The sequence below is a fragment of the Carassius carassius genome, chromosome 37, assembly GCF_963082965.1.
Source record: "Carassius carassius chromosome 37, fCarCar2.1, whole genome shotgun sequence".
Lineage (NCBI taxonomy): Eukaryota > Metazoa > Chordata > Actinopteri > Cypriniformes > Cyprinidae > Carassius > Carassius carassius.
The window spans coordinates 8,483,077-8,505,657 of NC_081791.1; the positions used below are offsets into that span (position 1 = coordinate 8,483,077).

Consider the following 22,581-nt stretch of genomic DNA (forward strand, 5'->3'; position numbering starts at 1 on the left):
GTTTTTAGTAAACCCACTTCTTCTCACATATGAAATCACACCAACTACATTTAGCAATGACAGCAAAACGGCAATTTGTGCATTTTTTCTTTTGTAATAAACTGTTGCTCATTTTTGTCCACTAGCAACTACATTCCTACATTTTCCTTGTACAAGCACATAAATCAGGTTGTTTTTATGGGAGGGTATCTTGCAGACAGTAAATCTACTAAAAGAACATTTAATTTCCATTTTAGGTACATGTTGAACATAGTCACATTTTGTAAACATCACTGTCCACCCATCACTGTCTGGATGACCTTTTATCCTGAGGATGTGCAGAGATGGTAAATGACAGTACAAGGGTCTGACAGTACAAGCAGAAACATCCATAACAAAGATGGCAAGCTACAAGCCACTCGTAATTTCAAGTAGTTAAACTACAGTCAAGCTACTCGGCGGGTGCAGATTCCACACGGGTCTGGTATATGTTCTCATTGCTTCAGATTTAAGGCTGTTCAGTCCAGAGAGAAAGAGAGAGAAGAAAAGGCAGAGAAAGAATCCCCTCTGTTCCTCTGCTAAAGACAGCACATCCTGTTTGGACACTCCGCAGCACACTTGATTATGCATCAGAGAGGCACTGTCTGAAGGGGACGTCTGAACAACGCCAAAAAAGGTCATGCAGAATCAGTCACTACAGCAGGACAAAGTTTGGCAGAGAAAAAGAAGAGCTTTTCGTGTGCTTAAAAAGTAATTACACCAAATGAGATATTTTAAATTTGATGTTTCTATAAGTACAGGAGATTTAATTACTTTTTACAGTCTCATTAGTTAATTGGTCCACTAACAATGTCCATATATAATATTTAAATATATATTTTTATCTGCTCATTACATTGTGAGTGCGCTAAATTGTATTAAATATGCACTTCAACTCTTAAAAGTATATATATATATATATTTTTTTTTTTTTTTTAATCGGTACTTTAAGATAATATTACTGAAATAACAGACCTCTCAAGTCTACTTAAAGGGATAGTGTAGGTGTAGGTAGTGTAGATGTAGGTGACTTTGTTTCTTCAGTAGAACAAAAATTATGATTTTTAGCTCCAGATGTTGCAGTCTCTCAGCCATACAATGCATAGCAAATGGTAACGGAATCTATGAGAGTAAAAAAAAACATGTGCAGACAAATCTATATTAAACCCTGCAGCTCGTGACGATACATGGATGTGTAAAGACACAAAAAGATCGGTCTGTGCAAGAAACTGAATAGTATTTATATAGTTTTTTTTAAAATCTCTGATTCATGCAATGTCCGAACAGTTAGAACTCTCCTGAGCACATTCTCAGCTGCAAGTGCGTGAGGTGTCTTCTTTTTTTCTTCTTCTTCTTCTTGCATTATGGCGGAGTGTTCATAATGAGGGAATTCCTGCATTTATTCAACGGAGGATTGAATAATAAAATAAATCCATACAAACTATAAGATTAAGTCAGTCATTCGAAACTAGCCTTCGACTCCATGAACTCTCTCCGAGCGTGCTTCACATCAGCGCATCTTCATTACAGCGACCTGCTGCACGCTGCGATACAAGACTTTCACTCGCATTTCGGGACAGCTAACAGAAGTGTCACTAATTTGCACTACCTTTTAAGTATTTTAATCAATTGGGACTCGCGCGCTCCCAAAGGCTGTTTTATGTGCCCTCACAGTGACATAAAAGTCAATAATTAATCAACACTGCGTCGTCAGTGCACTTAACATTAGGCTATATGAAAAACAAGCTCAAATGGAGTTAACAAGGCTTTTCGCCAGATCTGTGTTTTGTCTGTCAACAGAACGGCCGCATCTGAGACAAGTGTAGCGCATTATACGCTTTCATTAACTTTTACAGGTTATATAATGTTTATTGTTGCTGGGCGCTTAGTTTTTCTTGGTGTTTAATTCGTCTTGGCCAAAATCTCATGATATAAACGATTAAGCGTTCATGCACAGGATATTTAAAATGTACAAAAGTATATTGACTAAATGGCAAAAAACCTACTTCTACAGTCTTCAGACACACAAAAACATAAAACTTTACAGGCATAGTGTTTGAGTAAAGAAATGCAGTACTATTCAAACAGTTATTTGTCTGCTCTTAAAGCGGAGATCTGTCTCCTCCAGGCTGTGCGTGGCGTTAATCTGAGTGAGGCGGGTGAAGTGATGAGGTATCGCGAGAGCTTGAGGATCCAGTGGCCTTAGGAAGTTTACTGACAAGCTCTATTTAATAGTTATCATTGGTTAAATATTTGTAAAACCCTCTGATTTAAAATAATAATAACGTATTATAATAGAGATACAAAGTCTGGATAGATTTTTCATGGCACATATGACAGGGTTAGAGTATTCTCTGCCATAGAGCTCTGCGCAGACCTCAAATTTAGGCCCCAGCCCGGCCCGTTTCTGACAGCTTATCAGAATTACCGAATTAATATTTTAAGACTGAAATTCTGGCACAAGTGTAAAACAACCGAATTTAAACAGACGGGATATATGAAAAGTAGATTAAATAAATAATTAATGCATAGAGCATCGCATTTATAGATAGCAAAAAGTTAAAATGTGTGATCTTATTGGTTGATTTTAGAATTTATTTTAAATCGACCCAAAAGAGCCCATAGTAGAATGCAGTATGACATATACGATCATATGTGACAGTGAGAGTATCTAACTGATCGTAAATGCATCTGCTATTTTCTGGCATGATTCTATGTTTTTTTTACATAGAAATAAACAGAGGGATGAGAGCATGGCCCTTGGCCACTGGAGAGACGGGCCCATCTGAATGTTTACACAGTATTTCAGAGACATCTCTCCTTATGTGGTTATACAGAGTGTCCCCAGGAACCTGCTCTCTGACCACATCACGACAACACTGGAGGAGAAACAGAGCTTGACCTGCAGCAATGACTTAGAATAACTGCTGTGATATCTGTGGCTGCTTTGTGTTTTACTGGCAATCATTATGATTTCTCAAAGTGAGGCAATATGTCTTAATCAAGTGTTTACATGCAGCCACAACAAAAAAGTTTATGAAACGTTCACAATGTGTGCTGGTGGTCTTGTTTAGTTCTGTGTGGTCACATCATGTGGGGTAGATGAAGTCTGTATTTAGTGGATATGTGTTCTGGTGGTCCTGTTCTCATGTCTGGTCATTTTGAGGTTATCGCTAATTTTTTGGATTGGTATCTATTCTTGGTCCAGGAGGAACATTCCTATCAAACAAATATAAACCACCTTAACTTGAAAATAACAAGTTACCAAAAAATGCAAATTTGCTCCAACTTTATCCTCAGGCCATCCAATATATAGGTTGGTTTGTTTCTTCATCAGATTTAAATAGAAATGCAGCATTGCATCACTTGTTCACCAGTGTATGCTCTGTAGTGAATGGGTGCTGTCAGAATGAGAGTCCAAACAGCTGATAAAAACATCACAATAATCCACAAGTAATCCACACCACTCCAGTCCGTCAGTTAATATGTTTAGAAGTGAAAAGTTGTGTTTATAAGAAACAAATCCATCATTAAGACATTTTAAACTACAAACTTCTGCTTCCAGCTAAAATATGAGCATTCTATGCATAATATGCTTTTGTTAGAGAAAAAGTCATCTCATCTCAATAAAAGCACTGTTTAAGTGAAAACAGACCAAAACAGTTCAAAACAAACATGTCATGGATTTTGATGTGAGAGGGGATGGACTTTTTCACTGGAGGAAGCGGATTCATATTTTGGAACTTCTTGAACGAGAGCCCCAGAGCGGTCGTGCTTCACGCCGTGGTTAACGACACCTCGCTGCGGCAGACGGAGACGCTGAAGAGGGACTTCAGGAGCCTGATCGAGACGGTCCGCAGCACGACGCCCGCGGCGACGATCGTCGTGTCAGGACCACTGCCCACGTATCGACGAGGACACGAAAAGTTCTGTAGACTTTTTGCTTTAAATGAATAGTTGTTGTCATGGTGTAAAGAACAGAGACTGCTATTTGTTAATAACTGGAATCTTTTCTGGGAGCGTCCTAGGCTGTTTCGCGCTGATGGATTACACCCCAGCAGAGTCGGAGCGGAGCTGCTCTCTGACAACATCTCCAGGAAACTTCGCTCCATGTGATTAGTAAGACAATTCTCTAATAACTATTATGATGAGTTTTGTTCCACCCGCTTAAATGATAAAAGTACTTGCGCTGTAAAGACTGTGTCTGTTCCCCGAATAGTGAGGTCAAAATATAATGTAGGATCTAGAAAAAATTTTATCGTAATTAAACCAGAAAAATGTAAAGTAAATGAACAAAAACAATTTTTAAAGTTTGGGCTCATAAATATTAGATCACTCACACCCAAAGCAGTTATTGTAAATGAAATGATCACAGAAAATAGTTTTGATGTACTCTGCTTGACTGAAACCTGGCTAAAACCAAATGATTATTTTGATCTAAATGAGTCTACTCCACCAAACTACTGTTATAAGCATGAGCCCCGTAAGACTGGTCGTGGAGGAGGTGTTGCAACAATATATAGTGATATTCTCAATGTTACCCAGAAAACAGGATACAGGTTTAACTCTTTTGAAATACTTCTGCTAAATGTTACACTGTCAGACATGCAAAAGAAATCTAATGTATCTCTTGCTCTGGCTACTGTGTATAGACCACCAGGGCCGTATACAGAATTCCTAAAAGAATTTGCAGATTTCCTCTCAGACCTTCTAGTTACAGTTGATAAGGCGCTAATCATGGGAGATTTTAATATTCACGTTGATAATGCAAATGATACATTAGGACTTGCGTTTACTGACCAAATAAACTCCTTTGGAGTCAAGCAAAATGTCACCGGGCCCACTCATCGTTTTAATCATACACTAGATCTAATTATATCGCATGGAATCGATCTTACTGCTATAGATATTGTACCCCAAAGTGATGATATTACAGACCATTTCCTTGTATCGTGCATGCTGCGTATAACTGATATTAACTACATGTTTTAGCGTTACCGTCTGGGCAGAACTATTGTTCCAGCCACCAAAGAAAGATTCGCAAATAACCTGCCTGATCTATCTCAACTGCTATTTGTACCCAAAAATACACATGAATTAGATGAAATTACTGACAACATGGGCATTATTTTCTCTTATACATTAGAAGCTGTTGCCCCCATCAAATTGAAAAAGTTTAGAGAAAAACGTACTGTGCCATGGTATAACAGTAATACTCACTCTCTCAAGAAAGTAACTCGTAGTCTTGAACGCAAATGGAGAAAAACTAACTTGGAAGTTTTTTAAATTGCATGGAAAAACAGTATGTCCAGCTATAGACAGGCTCTAAAAACTGCTAGGGCAGAGCATATCCACAAACTCATTGAAAATAACCAAAACAATCCAAGGTTTTTATTTAGCACAGTGGCTAAATTAACAAATTACCAGACGCCACCTGATTCAAATATTCCACCAACGTTAAATAGTAATGACTTTATGAATTTCTTCACTGATAAAATAGATAACATTAGAAATACAATAGTGAATGTAGATTCTACAGCGTCTAACACTTCAGTTTCATCCATCGCACCCAAAGATAAACTGCAGTGCTTTACAAATATAGGACAGGAAGAGCTAAATAAACTTATCACTGTATCTAAACCAACAACATGTTTATTAGATCCTGTACCCACTAAATTACTAAAAGAGCTGTTACCTGTAGCCGAAGAACCGCTTCTCAATATCATTAACTCGTCGTTATCTTTAGGTCACGTCCCAAAACCATTCAAGCTGGCGGTTATCAAGCCTCTTATTAAGAAACCAAAACTAGATCCTAGTGTACTGGCAAATTATAGGCCTATTTCAAATCTTCCATTTATGTCTAAAATTTTAGAAAAAGTTGTGTCTGCTCAATTGAGCACCTTCCTGCATAAAAATGATCTGTATGAAGAATTTCAGTCAGGTTTCAGGCCCCACCATAGCACAGAAACTGCACTTGTTAAAATTACAAATGACCTGCTCCTTTGGTCAGATCAAGGCTGCATCTCATTTCTAGTCTTACTTGATCTTAGTGCTGCGTTCGACACCATAGATCATGACATACTCATAGATCGATTACAAAACTATACAGGTATTCAAGGGCAGGCTCTAAGATGGTTTAGATCCTACCTGTCCGATCGCTACCATTTTGTTTACTTAAATGGGGTGTCATCTCATTTATCATCAGTAAAATATGGAGTGCCACAAGGATCCGTCCTAGGTCCCCTTCTATTTTCAATATACATTTTGCCCCTTGGTAATATTATTAGAAAATAGGGAATTAGCTTCCACTGTTATGCTGATGATACTCAGCTATATATCTCAACGAGACCAGATGAAACTTCCCAATTATCTAAGCTAACAGAGTGTGTTAAAAATGTAAAAGATTGGATGACAAATAATTTTCTCCAATTAAATTCGGATAAGACAGAGATATTAATTATTGGACCAAAAAACACCACACCGAATCTTGTAGATTACAATCTGCAGCTAAACGGATGTACTGTTACTTCCTCTACAGTCAGAAATCTGTATATTGTGTTATATTGGACAGCAATTTGTCTTTTGAAAATCATATTTCCAATGTTACAAAAACTGCATTCTTCCATCTTAGAAACATTGCCAAGCTACGAAACATGTTATCTGTTTCTGATGCAGAAAAGCTAGTTCATGCATTCATGACCTCTAGACTGGACTATTGTAATGCACTTCTAGGTGGTTGTCCTGCTTCGTCAATAAACAAGCTACAGGTAGTCCAAAATGCAGCAGCTAGAGTCCTTACGAGGTCAAGAAAATATGATCATATTACCCCAATTTTACAGTCTCTGCACTGGCTACCTATTAAGTTCCATATCAGTTATGGAATAGCCTTCCTGATAATGTTTTCCTCTCTGTTTAAATCTAGATTAAAAACGCATCTCTTTCGCCAAGCATTCGAATAATGTATCTCTTAAATTGTGTGTAGAGTTGCATCTGCATTTTTATTCTTTAGCTTGGGTTAAACTAATTTTACTTTGTTGGATCAGCAGCTATGCTAATGATGTCTCTATTTTGTTTCTATGTTTTGCCACGGGATTTACATCCCGTGGTAACTAGGATTTACACAAGCTCCAGTCTGGATCCAGAACACCTGAGAAGAGATGATGCTGACCCTCAGAGGACCCCAGATGATCCTAACCTTGAATCAACAAACAGAACTAAAAGTTATTGCTACATGTGTGACTGCATCATATAATAACTATTAATTAATAATATTGATAGTTCATCGTCTAGCTGACTACGTCTTGCATTATTATTATTATTTTTTATTTTTTCTAAAATCCTGTCAAACGTGCACAAACTACTAGCTACTACTAAATATTGTAGAAACATACTTTTCTGTAAAGTTGCTTTGTAACGAGTTGTATTGTAAAAAGCGCTATACAAATAAACTTGAATTGAATTGAATAGGAGTGTTTATCCAAGAACAAGTTCTGCTTTGGGTAAATCATGGAACAGACTTGTGCTGTTGCCGTTCAGAAGTTTTAAAGCCCTCAGGGGGCATCATTACCCGCAGGCACCTGCTGGCCCTATGCTCACTCTCTACAGAGAAAGAGAAGAGGAGAAATCGGGCACACATTTTCACCACAGTAAACCATGTAAGGCAGTGCCTCACACATTCCATCCTGCTGTAAAAATAACACTGAATCAGATTAATGAGGATAGAAGCAAGCAGAAGGGAAGAGACATTAACCCACTGTCATCATCAAACCCCCACATTTACATAATAAAGTGACAAATAATGAAAGCGTAAAAACACATTGTGTCTGTTTATCATTTGATACTAATGCTAATGGAAGGCACTTACTATCCATCCATCCATTATCATTTATTTCATTTTATTTCATTTAGATGGCACATATAAAGGATGCGATGCCATTAGATTTTTTTTGTTTTGTTTTTAGTTGAATTTTTATCTTATGATTTTTTTTTTTTTTTATTCAATCAGCAAAAATCAACTGTGGCAGGTGACCCTTTCAAATCACCAGCCAATTTCGTGGGTTACTTTCCGTAAATAAGGTTCTCTCATTATTTCTTGGGGAAGTTCATTTAAGCCAAATCTGCACAGAATTTGCGCAAATACTGAACTCGTGAGTCATCATGATATATTAAATACAGCCTAATTGCACAGCATTTGCTATGCCCCCTTTGCCACATCCATTGTGAACAGCCGCAAGCTGTTGGGTTTATTTTGGATTTCTTTTCTTGTTTTGGCTAGTAGAAGTTAAGAATGGCTAATAGCAAAAACAATTAGTAGCCAAAAGTTAAATTCAAACCCTGTACACTGTAAAAAATAATCTGTGACATTTAGGGTAAAATACCGGCAGCTGTGGTTGCCAGAACTTCACCGTTATAAATATGGTTTATCTGTTTTGAACCACTATTTTGTAATACTAATAATCACCAAAAACAGGTGGTGATGAGAAAGTCACATGATGAATCAAAGCTCATCACAAACAGCTCTTCCACAAGCTGAGAAGGGATAGATATTTATATATATATATATATATATATATATATATATATATATATATATATATATATACATATATATATATATATATATATATATATATACATATATATATATATATATATATATACATATATATATATATATATATATATATACATATATATATATATATATATATATACATATATATATATATACATATATACATATATACATATATATACATATATACATATATATATATATACATATATATATATATATATATATATATACATATATATATATATATATATATATATATACATATAGGTACACTGTGCTATTCACACAAACACTAAACACCATCATGGTAACACACATGATACTGAAATAATGCAATAAACATTAATTTAACAACATTAGATGGAAGATTAAACCCTAATGTACACAACTGATAAGAAAAAAACTAAAACTAAAAAACATAAAATATGAAGTGTCAATTTACATTTTTTCACTGTAAATTATACAATTACTTTTTTCTTTTTCACTTCCAAAAAACGTGATTTTAACAGTATTTTTCTGTACAATTACATTATATGTAATCACAGTTATTCACCGTATATATTATGGAAACTTACTGATAACCAAATAACAGGTTTTTACTGTAGCATTTTTACAGTCTTTTACTGTTAAAATCACAATTCTTTTTTACAGTGTACTGTGTTTATACAGTATATGTATGTATATTATATTATATCATATTCACGTGATACCTTTTGTATCTGACTTTTAATATTATTGTCAGTGTTTATCAGGGAGGGACATTTTAATATTATTATAATACAATTTTATTCTTTGGATGTTTTTAGACCTGTTTTTGATCATGTGATATTGAATTGAGTTGATGGTTCCTGATTTTTAAGGATTGTCTCTTTTCTGGTCTGAAGAGTTGTGGGGTTCAAAACAATATATGTGCATGCTTTGGTTTATTCTTAGCATATTTTAAGGCCCTTTTATTTTGGCATCCTTTAGGGGTTTAAGCCTTATTTGAGGGGTCAAACCCCTCTGGAATTCACACCCTGACTATAGCAGAGCTGGCTGAGCGCGTCCTTTTCACTATTAAAGATCTGTGAGCAATTATGTCAATTCTCTTACAGTGGATGAATGAGGATTGGGTAAAGCTGGATCAGTGCAGCAGGACAACTGTACCTTCACTGCACATCAAAGGTATGTGAACTGTGTCAGGTCACAGTATGAACACCGCAGGGCTGCTAAATTCTCCATGCGTTTAGCACATATGAGCTCTATAACTCATATACACTATGAAGTAACAGACTGAGACTGCTTCACGCAGCTGTGGGCTTCACCCTGATCCCATAACTCCACAAACTGTAACATTTACAGGATCTGGCTCATGCTGAAGTATTTATATGCAACCACTTTAATCCTCTCTTTCCCCTCATCGCTTCATCCCCCCCTTCGAGAGCCAGCTAGTCCGGCTGCCAGCTTGCAAAATGGAAAATGTGAGCATCATCATACTCAAAAGGAGTATTACAACACACAAGTCCAAAAAAAGACTTTTCTGGCTTACAGATCTTTCTCTTCGCCGCTCCCACCGCTCTTTGGGTGATAAGCCAGATATATTAAGAAAAAACAAATCAAGTCATTTGTTTTGATTACTTTATAAGGGCTGGTTTCTTCTGATCTGCTCTGATCGAGGAACAGTTGATCAAAAAAAGAATCATTTACTCATTATGTAGTTTCAAACCCACACGAGTTTCTTTCTTTCACACTGAAATGTGTGGCGGTTGCTCTTTGCCATGCAATTACAATAAATAGAAACTCTTAAACTTCAAAAAAGGATACAAATGATTCATGATTTATTCAGAATGGTTTCATGACTTTTCATGAGTTTTCAGACTTTTGTTTATGAACTCTCATAACAGCACAGAAAAGTACAAGGACAGATTGTTATTTTCAGTGAACAATGACACTCTTGAGTAAATTTATCTTATGATTTCACATTCAAATGACCATATCACAATTTACACTCAGAAATAGCAAGCATCACATTGACTTAAATTTGAAATATTGAAGTGCAAAGACTGAAAACGACTTTCTACTTTGTAATGAGAAGCGCTTTTAAAAATAAATTTTTTTTATTGTATTTTACAGTTAAATATTACAATGATGATATTCAAATGTTTTATTTGTTTAGTAATTTTTATATTTTTTATTTTATATTTAATAATAAATAATTATTATTATTATTATTATTATTATTATTATTTAGCCATATTGATACTTATGCACATTAACCACATCAACTCTGGGGACCCACCGGTGGGTCCAATATTGCATATGCCTAATTCTCAAAAAATCAAAATAACAGCTGAAGTGGTTAACAATGCACAATTATACAGTAATACCACTTTTATGTAACTTTTTTTTAGTTTTTTGGTCATTTTGGAAGTGTCTAGAGCAGTCTTCATTCACTTTAATGATAATGACAAATTGGACAGGATTTCAAAAAGAAAAATCATTTTTATGTTGCATGTAAGATGAAGTCATACAGTTTTGGATTGACATGAGTGTTCGCAAGTGATGACAGACTTTATTTTTGTTAACGATCCCTTTAAAAAAAGTTTTCAGATGCCCAGTCAGATGTGTTTGTCTGTTTATTAGCCTGTGTTCTGTTGTTTGGGATGAAAAGTTCTTCATAAACATGGATTAGAAGACCATTAAAAACAAAACACGTGTTTATTCTTTCGCTCTCTTTAACTTTCGCTCCCAAGGAGACCTCACGCGCTCTGCCTTCACTCGTCATGGAAACTTCAACATGTGCAGCTTTGTTGATGGGAAAAAAGCATGTTATGATTAGAGGAAACATAAAACATCATGAGGGTTTTCTTCAGCTAATCTTGTCCTATTATGTGGCGAGCCTGCCGTTACCATCACTAAACATTAAACCTCTCAGTGTGCAGACCAGTGCTGGGGAGTAACTATGTAAAAGTAGATGGTAAACTTTGCAGTAATGTGACAGTCATTCAGCTGCTTTAAATCTAGTGTTGCTTTTCCAGTAACAAGCTTTTTTTCGTCCAACAATAGCATGTCCAATTGCTATATTGTTGTTTTCATTTCACACTGTTTGCTCAGACTAGACTGAAATAATCCTTTTACAGGGAGTAGGGACTATTGCTTTGCTAAAACTAAGGTCACACTACACTTTGAGCAAGCAATATTCATACAGATGCTGCAACAGTCATGATATGACGTCACGCTCTGCAGCATTTTTTCAAAACTTCAACACATAAACAATAATAATACACCCAAAATGTAAAAACATACAATCTTCTCCAGTTTCCTGCAGCGGTGCAGTTTTATATTTATGTTCCTCTTCAGGAACTCGAGCTGCGTCAAACAACGCTTTGGGGAACGCGTTTAGCGTGAGCGACTCTGAATATCATATCCAATCTGTCTTATAGAAGAGCGTGACGTCACGGGCGGGGTGACGTAAGCGACCAGGAAGCTATAAAGGCACGAGCCGCGCAGCTGGCTTCAGCTTCGCGTATTTCAGCAAGCGCTCTGTGTGTGCATGTCATTCGGTCTTGTCTGTCTTATTTATTGTTGTTTGTCACTATTAGCTCCTCAAAGAGTAAGCAATAGTCAAAGAGCAAAGCTAAGACGAGACATCTGAAAGGCGAATCCAGATTGCGTTTCAGATTGTGTGTTCATCACGAGTGGGAATACACGGTCTGTGCGCCGTCTGCCTGGGATCGAGGCACGCTGTTTCGGCTCTTGAGGGAGCCGACTGCCTGCACTGGTAAAAGCCAGTGTGGACGCTTCGATCCCGGAGGACTCTCTCGAGGGGGAGTCTTCGCCAGCGTTCCTCGCGGTGTCGGTCCCGCTTTCGCCGAGGCGGAGTGGCGCCTGCACTCGCTGGGTTCGCAGATAAGATCTGCTGGAGGGTTTGGAGACGGGCGCGTCCCTATCTCCTACCTCACCCGCCAGATCAGCCCGATCTCCGGGTGCGGAAGCCCGAGTGTTGCGGTCCTTCCACCCGAGTGACGGCTGGAGGGCGTCGATGAGCTCGCAGTTGCACAAACAGAAGCTGCATAAACATCAGTTGCACAGACAAACAGTTACACAAGCATCAGTTTCACAAGCATATTATGCCTAACTGTATAACGAGCAGCATTAATGAGGAGCGCAGCTCACGCAGTCAGCTCTCTGGAAAAAAATAAGGGGGCTGACTGTGCTTCTCGCATGTCTAAGGATGGGGCGAAGTCGGCTCTGCCTATCTCCACCCGTATTCCCTAGATTTAGAGTTCATTCTCGAGGTTCGGAAGCACGCGCAGCGGTTCCTTCCCCCTCTGTGAACTCGCAGCTGCAGCTACTTATCTCCGAGGAGATTAATATTGTTTGTGTGACTAAGCGGCTCGCGTGTTGCCGAAGCAACGCATGTATTACATCATTTTCAGTTTTGATGTAAATCTTACCAAAACCAGACCGTCTTTACCACGCCCTTCTTGATGGCCAGTCTTTAGGAAGACACCCCTTAGTTACACGTTTCCTCCGCGGTGCGCTGAGGCTGAGACCTCCAGTACGGTCCCGTATTCCCCCGTGGGACTTGGTTGTGGTGTTAGATGCAATGTGCAAACCCCCGTTTGAACCTATTCATGATATTTCAGATGACATCTGACTCTTAAAACCGCCTTTCTGTTGGCTATTACCTCTCTGAGGAGAGTAGGAGATCTGCAGGCCCTTTCAGTGGCCCTTACTTATCTTGATTTTGCACCTGGCATGACTAAAGCGTTCAAATACCCTCGAGCGGGATATGTTCCTATGGTTCCCTCTGTCACACCACGACCTGTAGTGCTGCAGGCCTTCTGTCCTCCTCCCTTTCGGGAGCCCGACCAAGTGAACCTAAACTGTATGTGTCCAGCTCGAGCGCTGGATGCATACGTCCACAGAGCTGCCCTGTGGAGAAAAACGGACCAATTGCTCCAATTGCTGCGGTCCCCCCAAGAGGGGTTTTCCTGCTTCTAAGCAGACTATTAGTCGTTGGATAGTCGAGGCTATCAACGCCACCTATGAGTCCTCTGGTCGTCCCCCGCTGTCGGGAGCCAAGGCTCACTCTACTCGGGGTATGGCAGCCTCCAAGGCCTTTCTAGCAGGTGCGTCCATGCTGGACATCTGCAATGCTGCGGGGTGGTCCACGCCTTCTACTTTTGCAAGATTCTATGGCTTAGACATGCCAGGCACTTCAGTCCTCTCGTCCTAAGCTGTGCTCTTCGGATACAGACTAGGCAGGGGTTTGGTAGTCTGGCAGCGTTGGTACTCGTTCCCCAAAGCGTTGTTTGACGCAGCTCGAGTTCCTGAAGAGGAACGTCTCTAGGTTACGTATGTAACCTTAGTTCCTCGAGTTCCTCGAATGAATGAACCAAATTGTTCATTCATTTATAAAAAAAAAAAAAATTTGTTTCTGTGTCAGCCAAAAAACACAGCTTGATTAAATTATGAATTACATCACTGGACAGTAGTAGAAAATACTGCCCTTATATAGCTCCAATGTGGCAATACCTTTGCTACAGTCAAGGTAGTAAAGATACAGCTTTCTAGTGATGGAAACTATTGTTTCAAAAGAGTTGCTTTATTAGTTTTGTTCACACAGAATAAATTTTTCAGGCTGCAGGAATGGGGGAAAAAATGCAACAACTTTGTTTTTTTTTTTTTACAAATTTCAACTTGAGCTCTGTGTTTTTGAAATGCCTTGTCAAGCACGACACACTGCAAAAGATGCAAGAATTGAAAGCAATGGGCAAAAACGTCCTTCTAGCATGTTTATATAGAAAGACAATGGAAAAGCAGCTCAGTGCTATGCAAAAATGTGTTCTGTATAAACAGCCCCTAACTACTTGAAGTTATTAGTAACGGCTAGCTTAACAAACTAAAGAGATGTGGGACTAATGATGTCATACATGAAGCAGCAGTTTTATGTCCAAATTGGACTGTCACACTCAACTGAAGGTTTGGAAAAGCACTGGACTAATGGCAATCTGTTTCTTCTTCATTCAGTGCTTGCATTACCTTCAGAACATCTGCAGCACCTGCTGATTTTATAGGCATTTTTTTCACTGAAGTAAACACAGTATCCACACGTCAACAAGGCCTTTATTGGTCTCGTTCACTCAGAGACTTTGCGTTTGTTTATGGGGTTTTAAAGTGACAATACGGCAGCCAAAAGAAAAACTGAAACAGCATGTTTCAACAAATGCTGTCTGATTATGAAACATTATATCCTGGATTGGTCCAGTGAGATTTAAAAACGGAGTCTTATGAAATGCATTATGGTCGCACTTCTTCGAACCCAGCATTTGCAAGCCACGTGGAACCGTTTATGCACTTGTAGTTACAACTCACTGACTGTATAAGAGGTAACTCACAGTGTTAACCCTCACACACAGATATTGGTTTCTCATGTCATAATTTGATCAGATTTTGATCCTGCTAAAAAAAGTTTTTTTCAGGAATTAAAAAGTATTATTCAGGAAAGGTGTTTAAATCTATTAAGGGGAAATATTGGATTATGTTGGCTTATATGTGAGATCAGCTCAGCGCCTAATAATACAGGACAAACCCTGTTCGCAAACACACACATAATGACTCAAACTGGATCAAAACCTGTCCCATACTGCCATAACTTCATGCATTTAAAAGACATTCAGAAATGGCATGTTGACATGAAATATAAAGCAGTGACAGCAACGTCTTTCAGTGTGAAACTGCTTTTCTAATCATTTTAGAATTACATTTGAAACTACATTTGTAGTTTTGTGATGTGATATCAACTATCACACTATATTTCTCAGAATATGAGCCAAGTAGGCCCGAGAACACAAAATATCTTCCTAAATTAATTGGTTTTATTCAAGTCTAAAATTCTATTTATTATTAATGAATCAGCCTATAAACATTATTTAGACCAATTAAGAACAAACTAAACTCATTTTTATGACTTAAATCAGGTAGAAATATCTTTAAGGTAACAATTTGAGGTTACCACGTTTTTAAAGTGCCTGTGTTTTTTAGACCACATAGAATATTTGTACTAAAAAATACTTATTTATAAATTACTGTAACAAAAAAATAACCATTTCCACTTTCAGCTTTTCCTATACACAATTATTTTGAGCGGAATTATACACTTGTTCTTAATAGCCTCAGTATTTTGCTCAGTTTTTGCTCAGACAAGCTTACTGTTTATGCTGAATGATTCCTTAAATCATTGGTTAGAAGAGGTGTGTGTTATTTCTACCAGAGTCTTATGATCTCTGTCTGGTGGATTATAAAAAGAAATACCCATAGCACCTAGAAATGTTCACACAACCGCAAAGCAATCACTGGCAGCATCCACTCATGAATTAACTGTCACAAACACGTCAGGTTCCTCCTCCACACAATCACGGCGCACACCCTCACCTGAGTACTAATCATCACCACCTGATCCGCATCACCTATCATCCACCTCAGCACTACAAAAGCCACACACGCACCCAGTCATTGTCCGGTCACGTTCGCGACAAGATCATTCCTGCGCTAACTATTAGGACTAACTCCTCTTTACCTTCTCTCCAAGGATAACCTCCGAAGACTCTTCTTCCATCTTCTCTCCAAGGAGAAGCGTGTGTGTGGTACCCTCCTTCCCGGCACGGATCCCAACACCCATCCACTCCTCACTTCCCGCTCCTCTGCTTGTGTCCATTCAATAAATTACATCTTTCATCTGTTACTCCTCTGACTCCGAGTGATCCGTAACAGATGACCGGACCCGTACCGAGAGACACAAGCATGAGCCTCACGGATCCCTTCCAAGAATTAGTAGATGCACTCCGCCGTACACTAATGTCAGCACCTGCATCACCACCACCAGCGAGCACTTCCGCGGATCCTATCATCCCTCCTTCACCTGCCGTGCACGCCAGTCCCATGGCACGGCCAGCGCCCTACTCTGGTTCGGCGGAGGAATGCAGCGGACTTTGCTTCAGTGTTCACTGGTCCTGGAGATGCAACCGCTCTCGTACCCAACGGATCGAGCTAAGGTAGCTTTCATTATCTCCCAGTTACAAGGCAAGGCTTTACTCTGGACCCAGAATAATGTAACCCAGTCATATTCTAGCTTCATCGAACACTTCCGGGAAGTTTTCGGCAAACCTGCCTGGAACTCCTCTATAGGTGAGAGATTATACAACTTGAAACAAGGGAATATGTCTGTCAATGATTATGCCTTGCAGTTCAGAACTCTGGCGGCCTCTAGTGGGTGGAACGAACAGGCCCTTCTCACTACCTATCGCCAAGGATTGAAGCCCAGAGTGCGGTTGCATCTAGCTGCATACGAGGATTCCATCGGCCTCGAGCGATTCATCCAGCTGTCCATCCGCTTCGCCACTCGTATGCAGTCGTGCTTGGAGCACCAGGGCCAGGCGCATTCCTCCTCTCCGCTCTGCCGACCAGAGAACGTCAGCTCCCCAGAACCAGCCAGCGAGCCCATGCTTGTGGACTCCTACCGCCTCACTATGGCGGAGCGTCAAAGACGGCTGGCCAAGAATCTCTGTCTGTACTGGTCCGTCCTCCTCGTCCCATGGTGAGTGCCATCCTTCCTTCCCGATATTCTATGAAACCACTCACCACTGTTGTGACACTTACTGTGGCTGATGTGTCTCTTCCAGTTTCCGCCCTCCTCGATTCTGGGTCAGCCGGCAACTTCATCTCCAGCGCCCTCTGCTGCAACTCAGGCTATATATTCCCGGAGCCAGGCCGAACATCGACGCCACGTTGCGGAGGTCTTGCAACGCCTGAGGGACTTCCAGCTCTACCTAAAAGCAGAGAAGTGCTCATTCCATCAGCCCTCAGTGCAGTTCCTTGGCTATACCATCGACCATATACCACCAGAGTGGGTGCGGTCCTGTCTCAGCAGCAGGGAAGCCCAGCCGCCTACATCCATGTGCCTTCTTCTCCAGGAAGCTCAACCCGGCGGAGGTAAACTACGACATTGGCAACAGGGAGCTACTTGCCATCAAGCTTGCCCTGGAGGAGTGGAGACATTGGCTGGAGGGAGCCAAACACCCCTTTCAAGTTCTCACTGATCATAAAAACCTGGAATACCTTAGGGCAGCCAAGAGACTCAACCCCAGACAAGCCCGCTGGGCACTATTTTTCACCCGCTTCCAGTTCTCCATCACTTACCGCCCTGGGGCAAAGAATGTTAAGGCCGATGCTCTGTCCAGATGTTACTCACCCGAAGAGAGGTCTGAGAACCACGAACCCATCCTCCCAGACAAAGTTATTGTTGCCCCTATCACTTGGTCTGCCGAAACCCTACCTCCAGCCGAAACTCCTACCAACGCTCCGCCGGGTTGCCCACCAGGACACCAGTACATCCCTAGGACACGTCGCACTCCTCTCATCCACGCCACCCATACATCACTTGGCACTGGTCACCCGGGGGTCAATGAAACCCTCTCGTTGCTACGGAAACGCTTTTGGTGGCCCAACATGGCCTCGGATGTCAGATGGTACGTGAGTGGATGTAACAGCTGCGCCATGTCCAAGAGTCCTCGCCATCTACCATCTGGCAAACTCCATCCTCTGCCCGTCCCCAACCGCCCGTGGTCACACCTGGGAGTGGATTTCATGATCGACCTTCCTCCCTCTGATAATAACACATGTATTCTGATTGTTGTGGATAGATTTTCTAAAGCATGTCGTCTTCCTCTGAAGGGTCTCCCCACTGCCATGGAAACGGCAGAACTGATGTTTAACCATGTCTTCAGGTACTTCGGCATTCCAGAGGACATAGTGTCGGATCGGGGCCCCCAATTCATCTCCCGGGTATGGAAAGCATTTCACTCCCTCCTAGGTGTGGCCATCAGCCTGTCCTCCGGCTACCACCCGCAGTCCAACGGGCAGACGGAAAGGAAAGTCCAGGAGATCGGACGCTTCCTCCGTACCTTCTGTCACGGCCACCAGAACTCCTGGAACCAATTCCTGGGGTGGGCCGAGTACGCACAGAACTCCCTCCGTCAACCCACCAGCGGACTCACACCCTTCCAGTGCGTACTCTGCTACCAGCCACCCCTGTTTCCCTGGTCTGGAGAGCCCTCTGACGTTCCCGCGGTCGACTATTGGTTCCGAGAGAGCGAGAGGGTCTGGGACGCGGCCCATCACCAACTTCAACGGGCGCTCCGTAGACGCAGGACGGCAGCCGACCTTCACCGTTCCGAGGCTCCCCAGTACCAACCCGGTCAGAAGGTCTGGCTGTCTACCCGGGACATCCGCCTGCGTCTACCCTGCCGCAAGCTTAGTCCCAGATTCATTGGCCCGTTCACTATCACTCAGCAGATCAATCCGGTCACCTACAAACTGCAACTTCCTCCCGAGTACCGGATTCACCCCACATTCCATGTCTCACTCCTGAAACCTCACCATCCTTCTTTTCTTCCCTCCACAGAACCTGGCGAGACGGAAGCCTCCTCTCCTCCTAGATGACGGCGCAGCCTACTCTGTCAAGGACATCCTGGACTCCCGGCGGCATGGTGGGCAGCTGGAGTACCTAGTGGACTGGGAAGGATACGGTCCAGAGGAACGCTCCTGGGTCCCACGCAACGACATCTTGGACCCCTCCTTGCTGGATACCTTCCACTCAAGACACCCCAACCGACCAGCTCCCAGGGGTAGAGGACGCCCACCAGGACGTCGGGGTCCCCGGCCCTCAGGAGCGGGCCCTGGGGAGGGGGGTACTGTCACAAACACGCCAGGTTCCTCCTCCACACAATCACGGCACACACCCTCACCTGAGTACTAATCATCACCACCTGATCCGCATCACCTATCATCCACCTCAGCACTACAAAAGCCACACACACGCACCCAGTCATTGTCCGGTCACGTTCGCGACAAGATCATTCCTGCGCTAACTATTAGGACTAACTCCTCTTTACCTTCTCTCCAAGGATAACCTCCGAAGACTCTTCTTCCATCTTCTCTCCAAGGATTTCCTCCAAGATCCTCCTAAAGACCCCACGGTGCGTGTGTGTGGTACCCTCCTTCCCGGCACGGATCCCAACACCCATCCACTCCTCACTTCCCGCTCCTCTGCTTGTGTCCATTCAATAAATTACATCTTTCATCTGTTACTCCTCTGTCTCCGAGTGATCCGTAACATTAACAAACATCACTCATATTTTCTTAAGAAAACCTGACAAGAACTTCCTAAAAATCTTCATCACTTGTCAACTGTAACCCATCAACATAATACTGTACCATATACTAAGCATTTGAAGAGCATTTTCTTAACAAGCCTCTTCTGACCATGCTTCAGACCGTTTATGCTCTGCAGTAATTATTAGCAAATCACTAGGGGACATGGCCAGAGTCATTTGGAAACCGAGTGAACCGTGATGGCTGGGACTGACTCCCACTACTTCCTGAATCAGTGTTTACATGAGAGACACTGAAGCTATGTTCACTCGCCGGTGTAATAGCACAACAACACAATCTCATGAGCTCAGAGATGCTCTGCTTTCAAACAAGCACCACAACTTCCTTAACATGAGTATTGATTTGTTTGCTGCAAGTTAAGGACTATTTTATGCAATTTTGTTCATTCTGTGTAAGCTTTTGTTTGCTTTAACCCTATAAAACCTACTGCATCATGCCTGATACATACATTTCTAAGGTTTCTTAATAGCCAACAATAACAATGTGTTGCCAAAAAAAACCTGTTGTACACAATATACCACATGCCTTCTGTTGAATGATTGATGCTTGATACTTTTATAGCAAGTTTTAAAAACGTCAGGTGTCATTTTGCTGTGAAAATAAGACTGATTTCTAAAGGATCATGTGATAATGATCCTAAAAATTCAGCTTTGCATCACAGAAATAAATGATAATTTAAAGTATAATACATTTTAAAACAATTATTTTAAATTGTAATAATATATCACAATATTACATTTTTTTGATCAAATAAATGCAGGCTTGATGAGCAGAAGAAACTTCTTTCAAAAACATAGTAATGTTTCCAAACTTTTGGTCTGTACTGTATGTATATATCGTATTTTTCGGACTATAAGTCGCACCTAAGTATAAGTCGCATCAGTCATGACGAGGGAAAAACATACATAAGTCGCACTGGACTATAAGTCGCATTTATTTAGAACCAAGAACCAAGAGAAAACATTACCGTTTAACATCTATGTTTTCAGTGTAGACTACAGGAGCACTGAGCAGCATAGAGCTCCCTCTCGCGGCTGGAGACGGTAATGTTTTCTCTTGGTTCATTTCTCTCGGTTCATGTCAAATTAATTTTGATAAATAAGTCGCACCTGACTATAAGTCGCAGGACCAGCCAAACTATGAAAAAAAGTGTGACTTATAGTCCGGAAAATACGGTTGTATATATATATATATATATATATATATATATATATATATATATATATATATATATAGATATAGATAGATATAGATATAGATAGATATAGATATAGATATCATGTTATAATACCAAATGTGATCCATAAGGCTTTTAAGGAACATTTACTGTTTATCTTCATTGTACTGCATTGCATTGTTTTGACCAGCAGAATAAAAACTAATGTTTTGATCATAGTTAAATATCATCTTATTAAAACATATTATATTGAGTGACAACTGATATTTATATGCATTCTATGCAAGTTATCTGCTTTACTGTTATAAAGATCTCACTGGTTTACATTTAAGCTCATTTAAGATCAGAAATTAATTTTACGATTTGGGCATAGAAATATCAGGAACTGCACCATATTCTTACTATATCATATGAGTCATATACAGTAAGCTTGATGTATCAAATACATAAAAAAAAATATATATATATATATATAAGTTTGGATAAAACCTGATGATCACAAATTGACTGCAATTTGATTAGTATGATAGAAATAATGCAACATCTGAAATTTAGGATGCATTTCTTTGCTTAAAAGTGCTCAGAATCCTAAAAAACTGTTAATTTCCAGGTTTGAATGATAAAACAATATCCCAGATTTTCAACGTGGACTTTCGGACTCCACTGTGCAAGCACCACAATACACAAATAAGCACTTGAAAACTAAAATGTTTAACCCAAAAAACTTGCTTGCGACTGCTGCTGAAGACCAAAAACCCTTAAACATAGCCTAAAACATTGTTACACGTGAACATTTGTATCCTCAAAGTGACAAATGACAAAGTTAGATCACATTGAACACGACACTGCCTGTTGAAACGTCAGTGTTACTGTGACAAACACAAAGCAAACACAGCTGGCTCTTACTCTGAATGTTTTGGTGCTGGGGGACGGGGAGGAGGGCGGCGAGTCCGACAGGGATTTTCTGGAGCGAGAGGAAAGGTCCTTGCTGCGTGAATAGAGCGATGACATCTCTCTCCTGTAAGATAGGAAGACCCCTGATAGACACGAGCAGTCTCTCACACAGCCGTGGAGATGGACATGACTGCAGGACGTGAACAGATACGCTCAACAGGTGCGAACACGTGCGTGTGCGTCCACAGGAGTCCTCCTCTCTGCAGTGTGTGCACTGAGACTGACAGCCGATCTGTGTCTCCGTTGCTCCTCGATCGTTACAGAAAAATGAAAACAAATAGAAGCACCTCTTCGCTTCGCTATCTCTCCTCCCTTTATATCCGTCCCGTCCCACTCCCTCACTCACAAACGCATAAACAATAGTTGAGTCTCGTCCAGCTGACGTTCTCTCTGTGACACTAACTCATTCATACAATAAGAGCTACATAAGGAGAGGACTGTACTTTGTTAACTTAACAGACGACTGAAAGCCTCCCTCACTGTTCTGTCTGCTAACAATCACTCCACACAAACACTGAAAGAACAAAACTGTTTTCACTCGGACCCACGCAGCTCTGTCTCTCTTTCTCTCTCTCACACACACACAGTTTCTCTCTTCATAAATCTCAGTCCTTTCACTTTTTGTTCTCTCATATTC

At 40.6% G+C, this 22,581-nt stretch overlaps 1 protein-coding gene across 9 annotated transcripts in view; it reads right to left on the bottom strand.

Moving 5' to 3' along the window:
• Nucleotides 1–22,465, bottom strand: part of LOC132117933 (protein phosphatase 1 regulatory subunit 12B) — a 42,367-nt gene extending 19,902 nt beyond the window's left edge. For 4 of the 9 annotated variants that reach the window (XM_059527314.1, XM_059527310.1, XM_059527315.1 and 1 more), the window contains exon 1: nucleotides 21,897–22,462. In XM_059527314.1, coding sequence (XP_059383297.1) covers nucleotides 21,897–22,001 — 105 coding nt within the window. In that variant the 5' untranslated portion in view covers nucleotides 22,002–22,462. Of the gene's footprint in view, nucleotides 1–21,896 lie in introns of all 9 variants that reach the window. The other 5 variants (XM_059527309.1, XM_059527307.1, XM_059527306.1 and 2 more) reach the window with 5 other exon arrangements.
• Nucleotides 22,466–22,581: the final 116 nt, after the last annotated feature.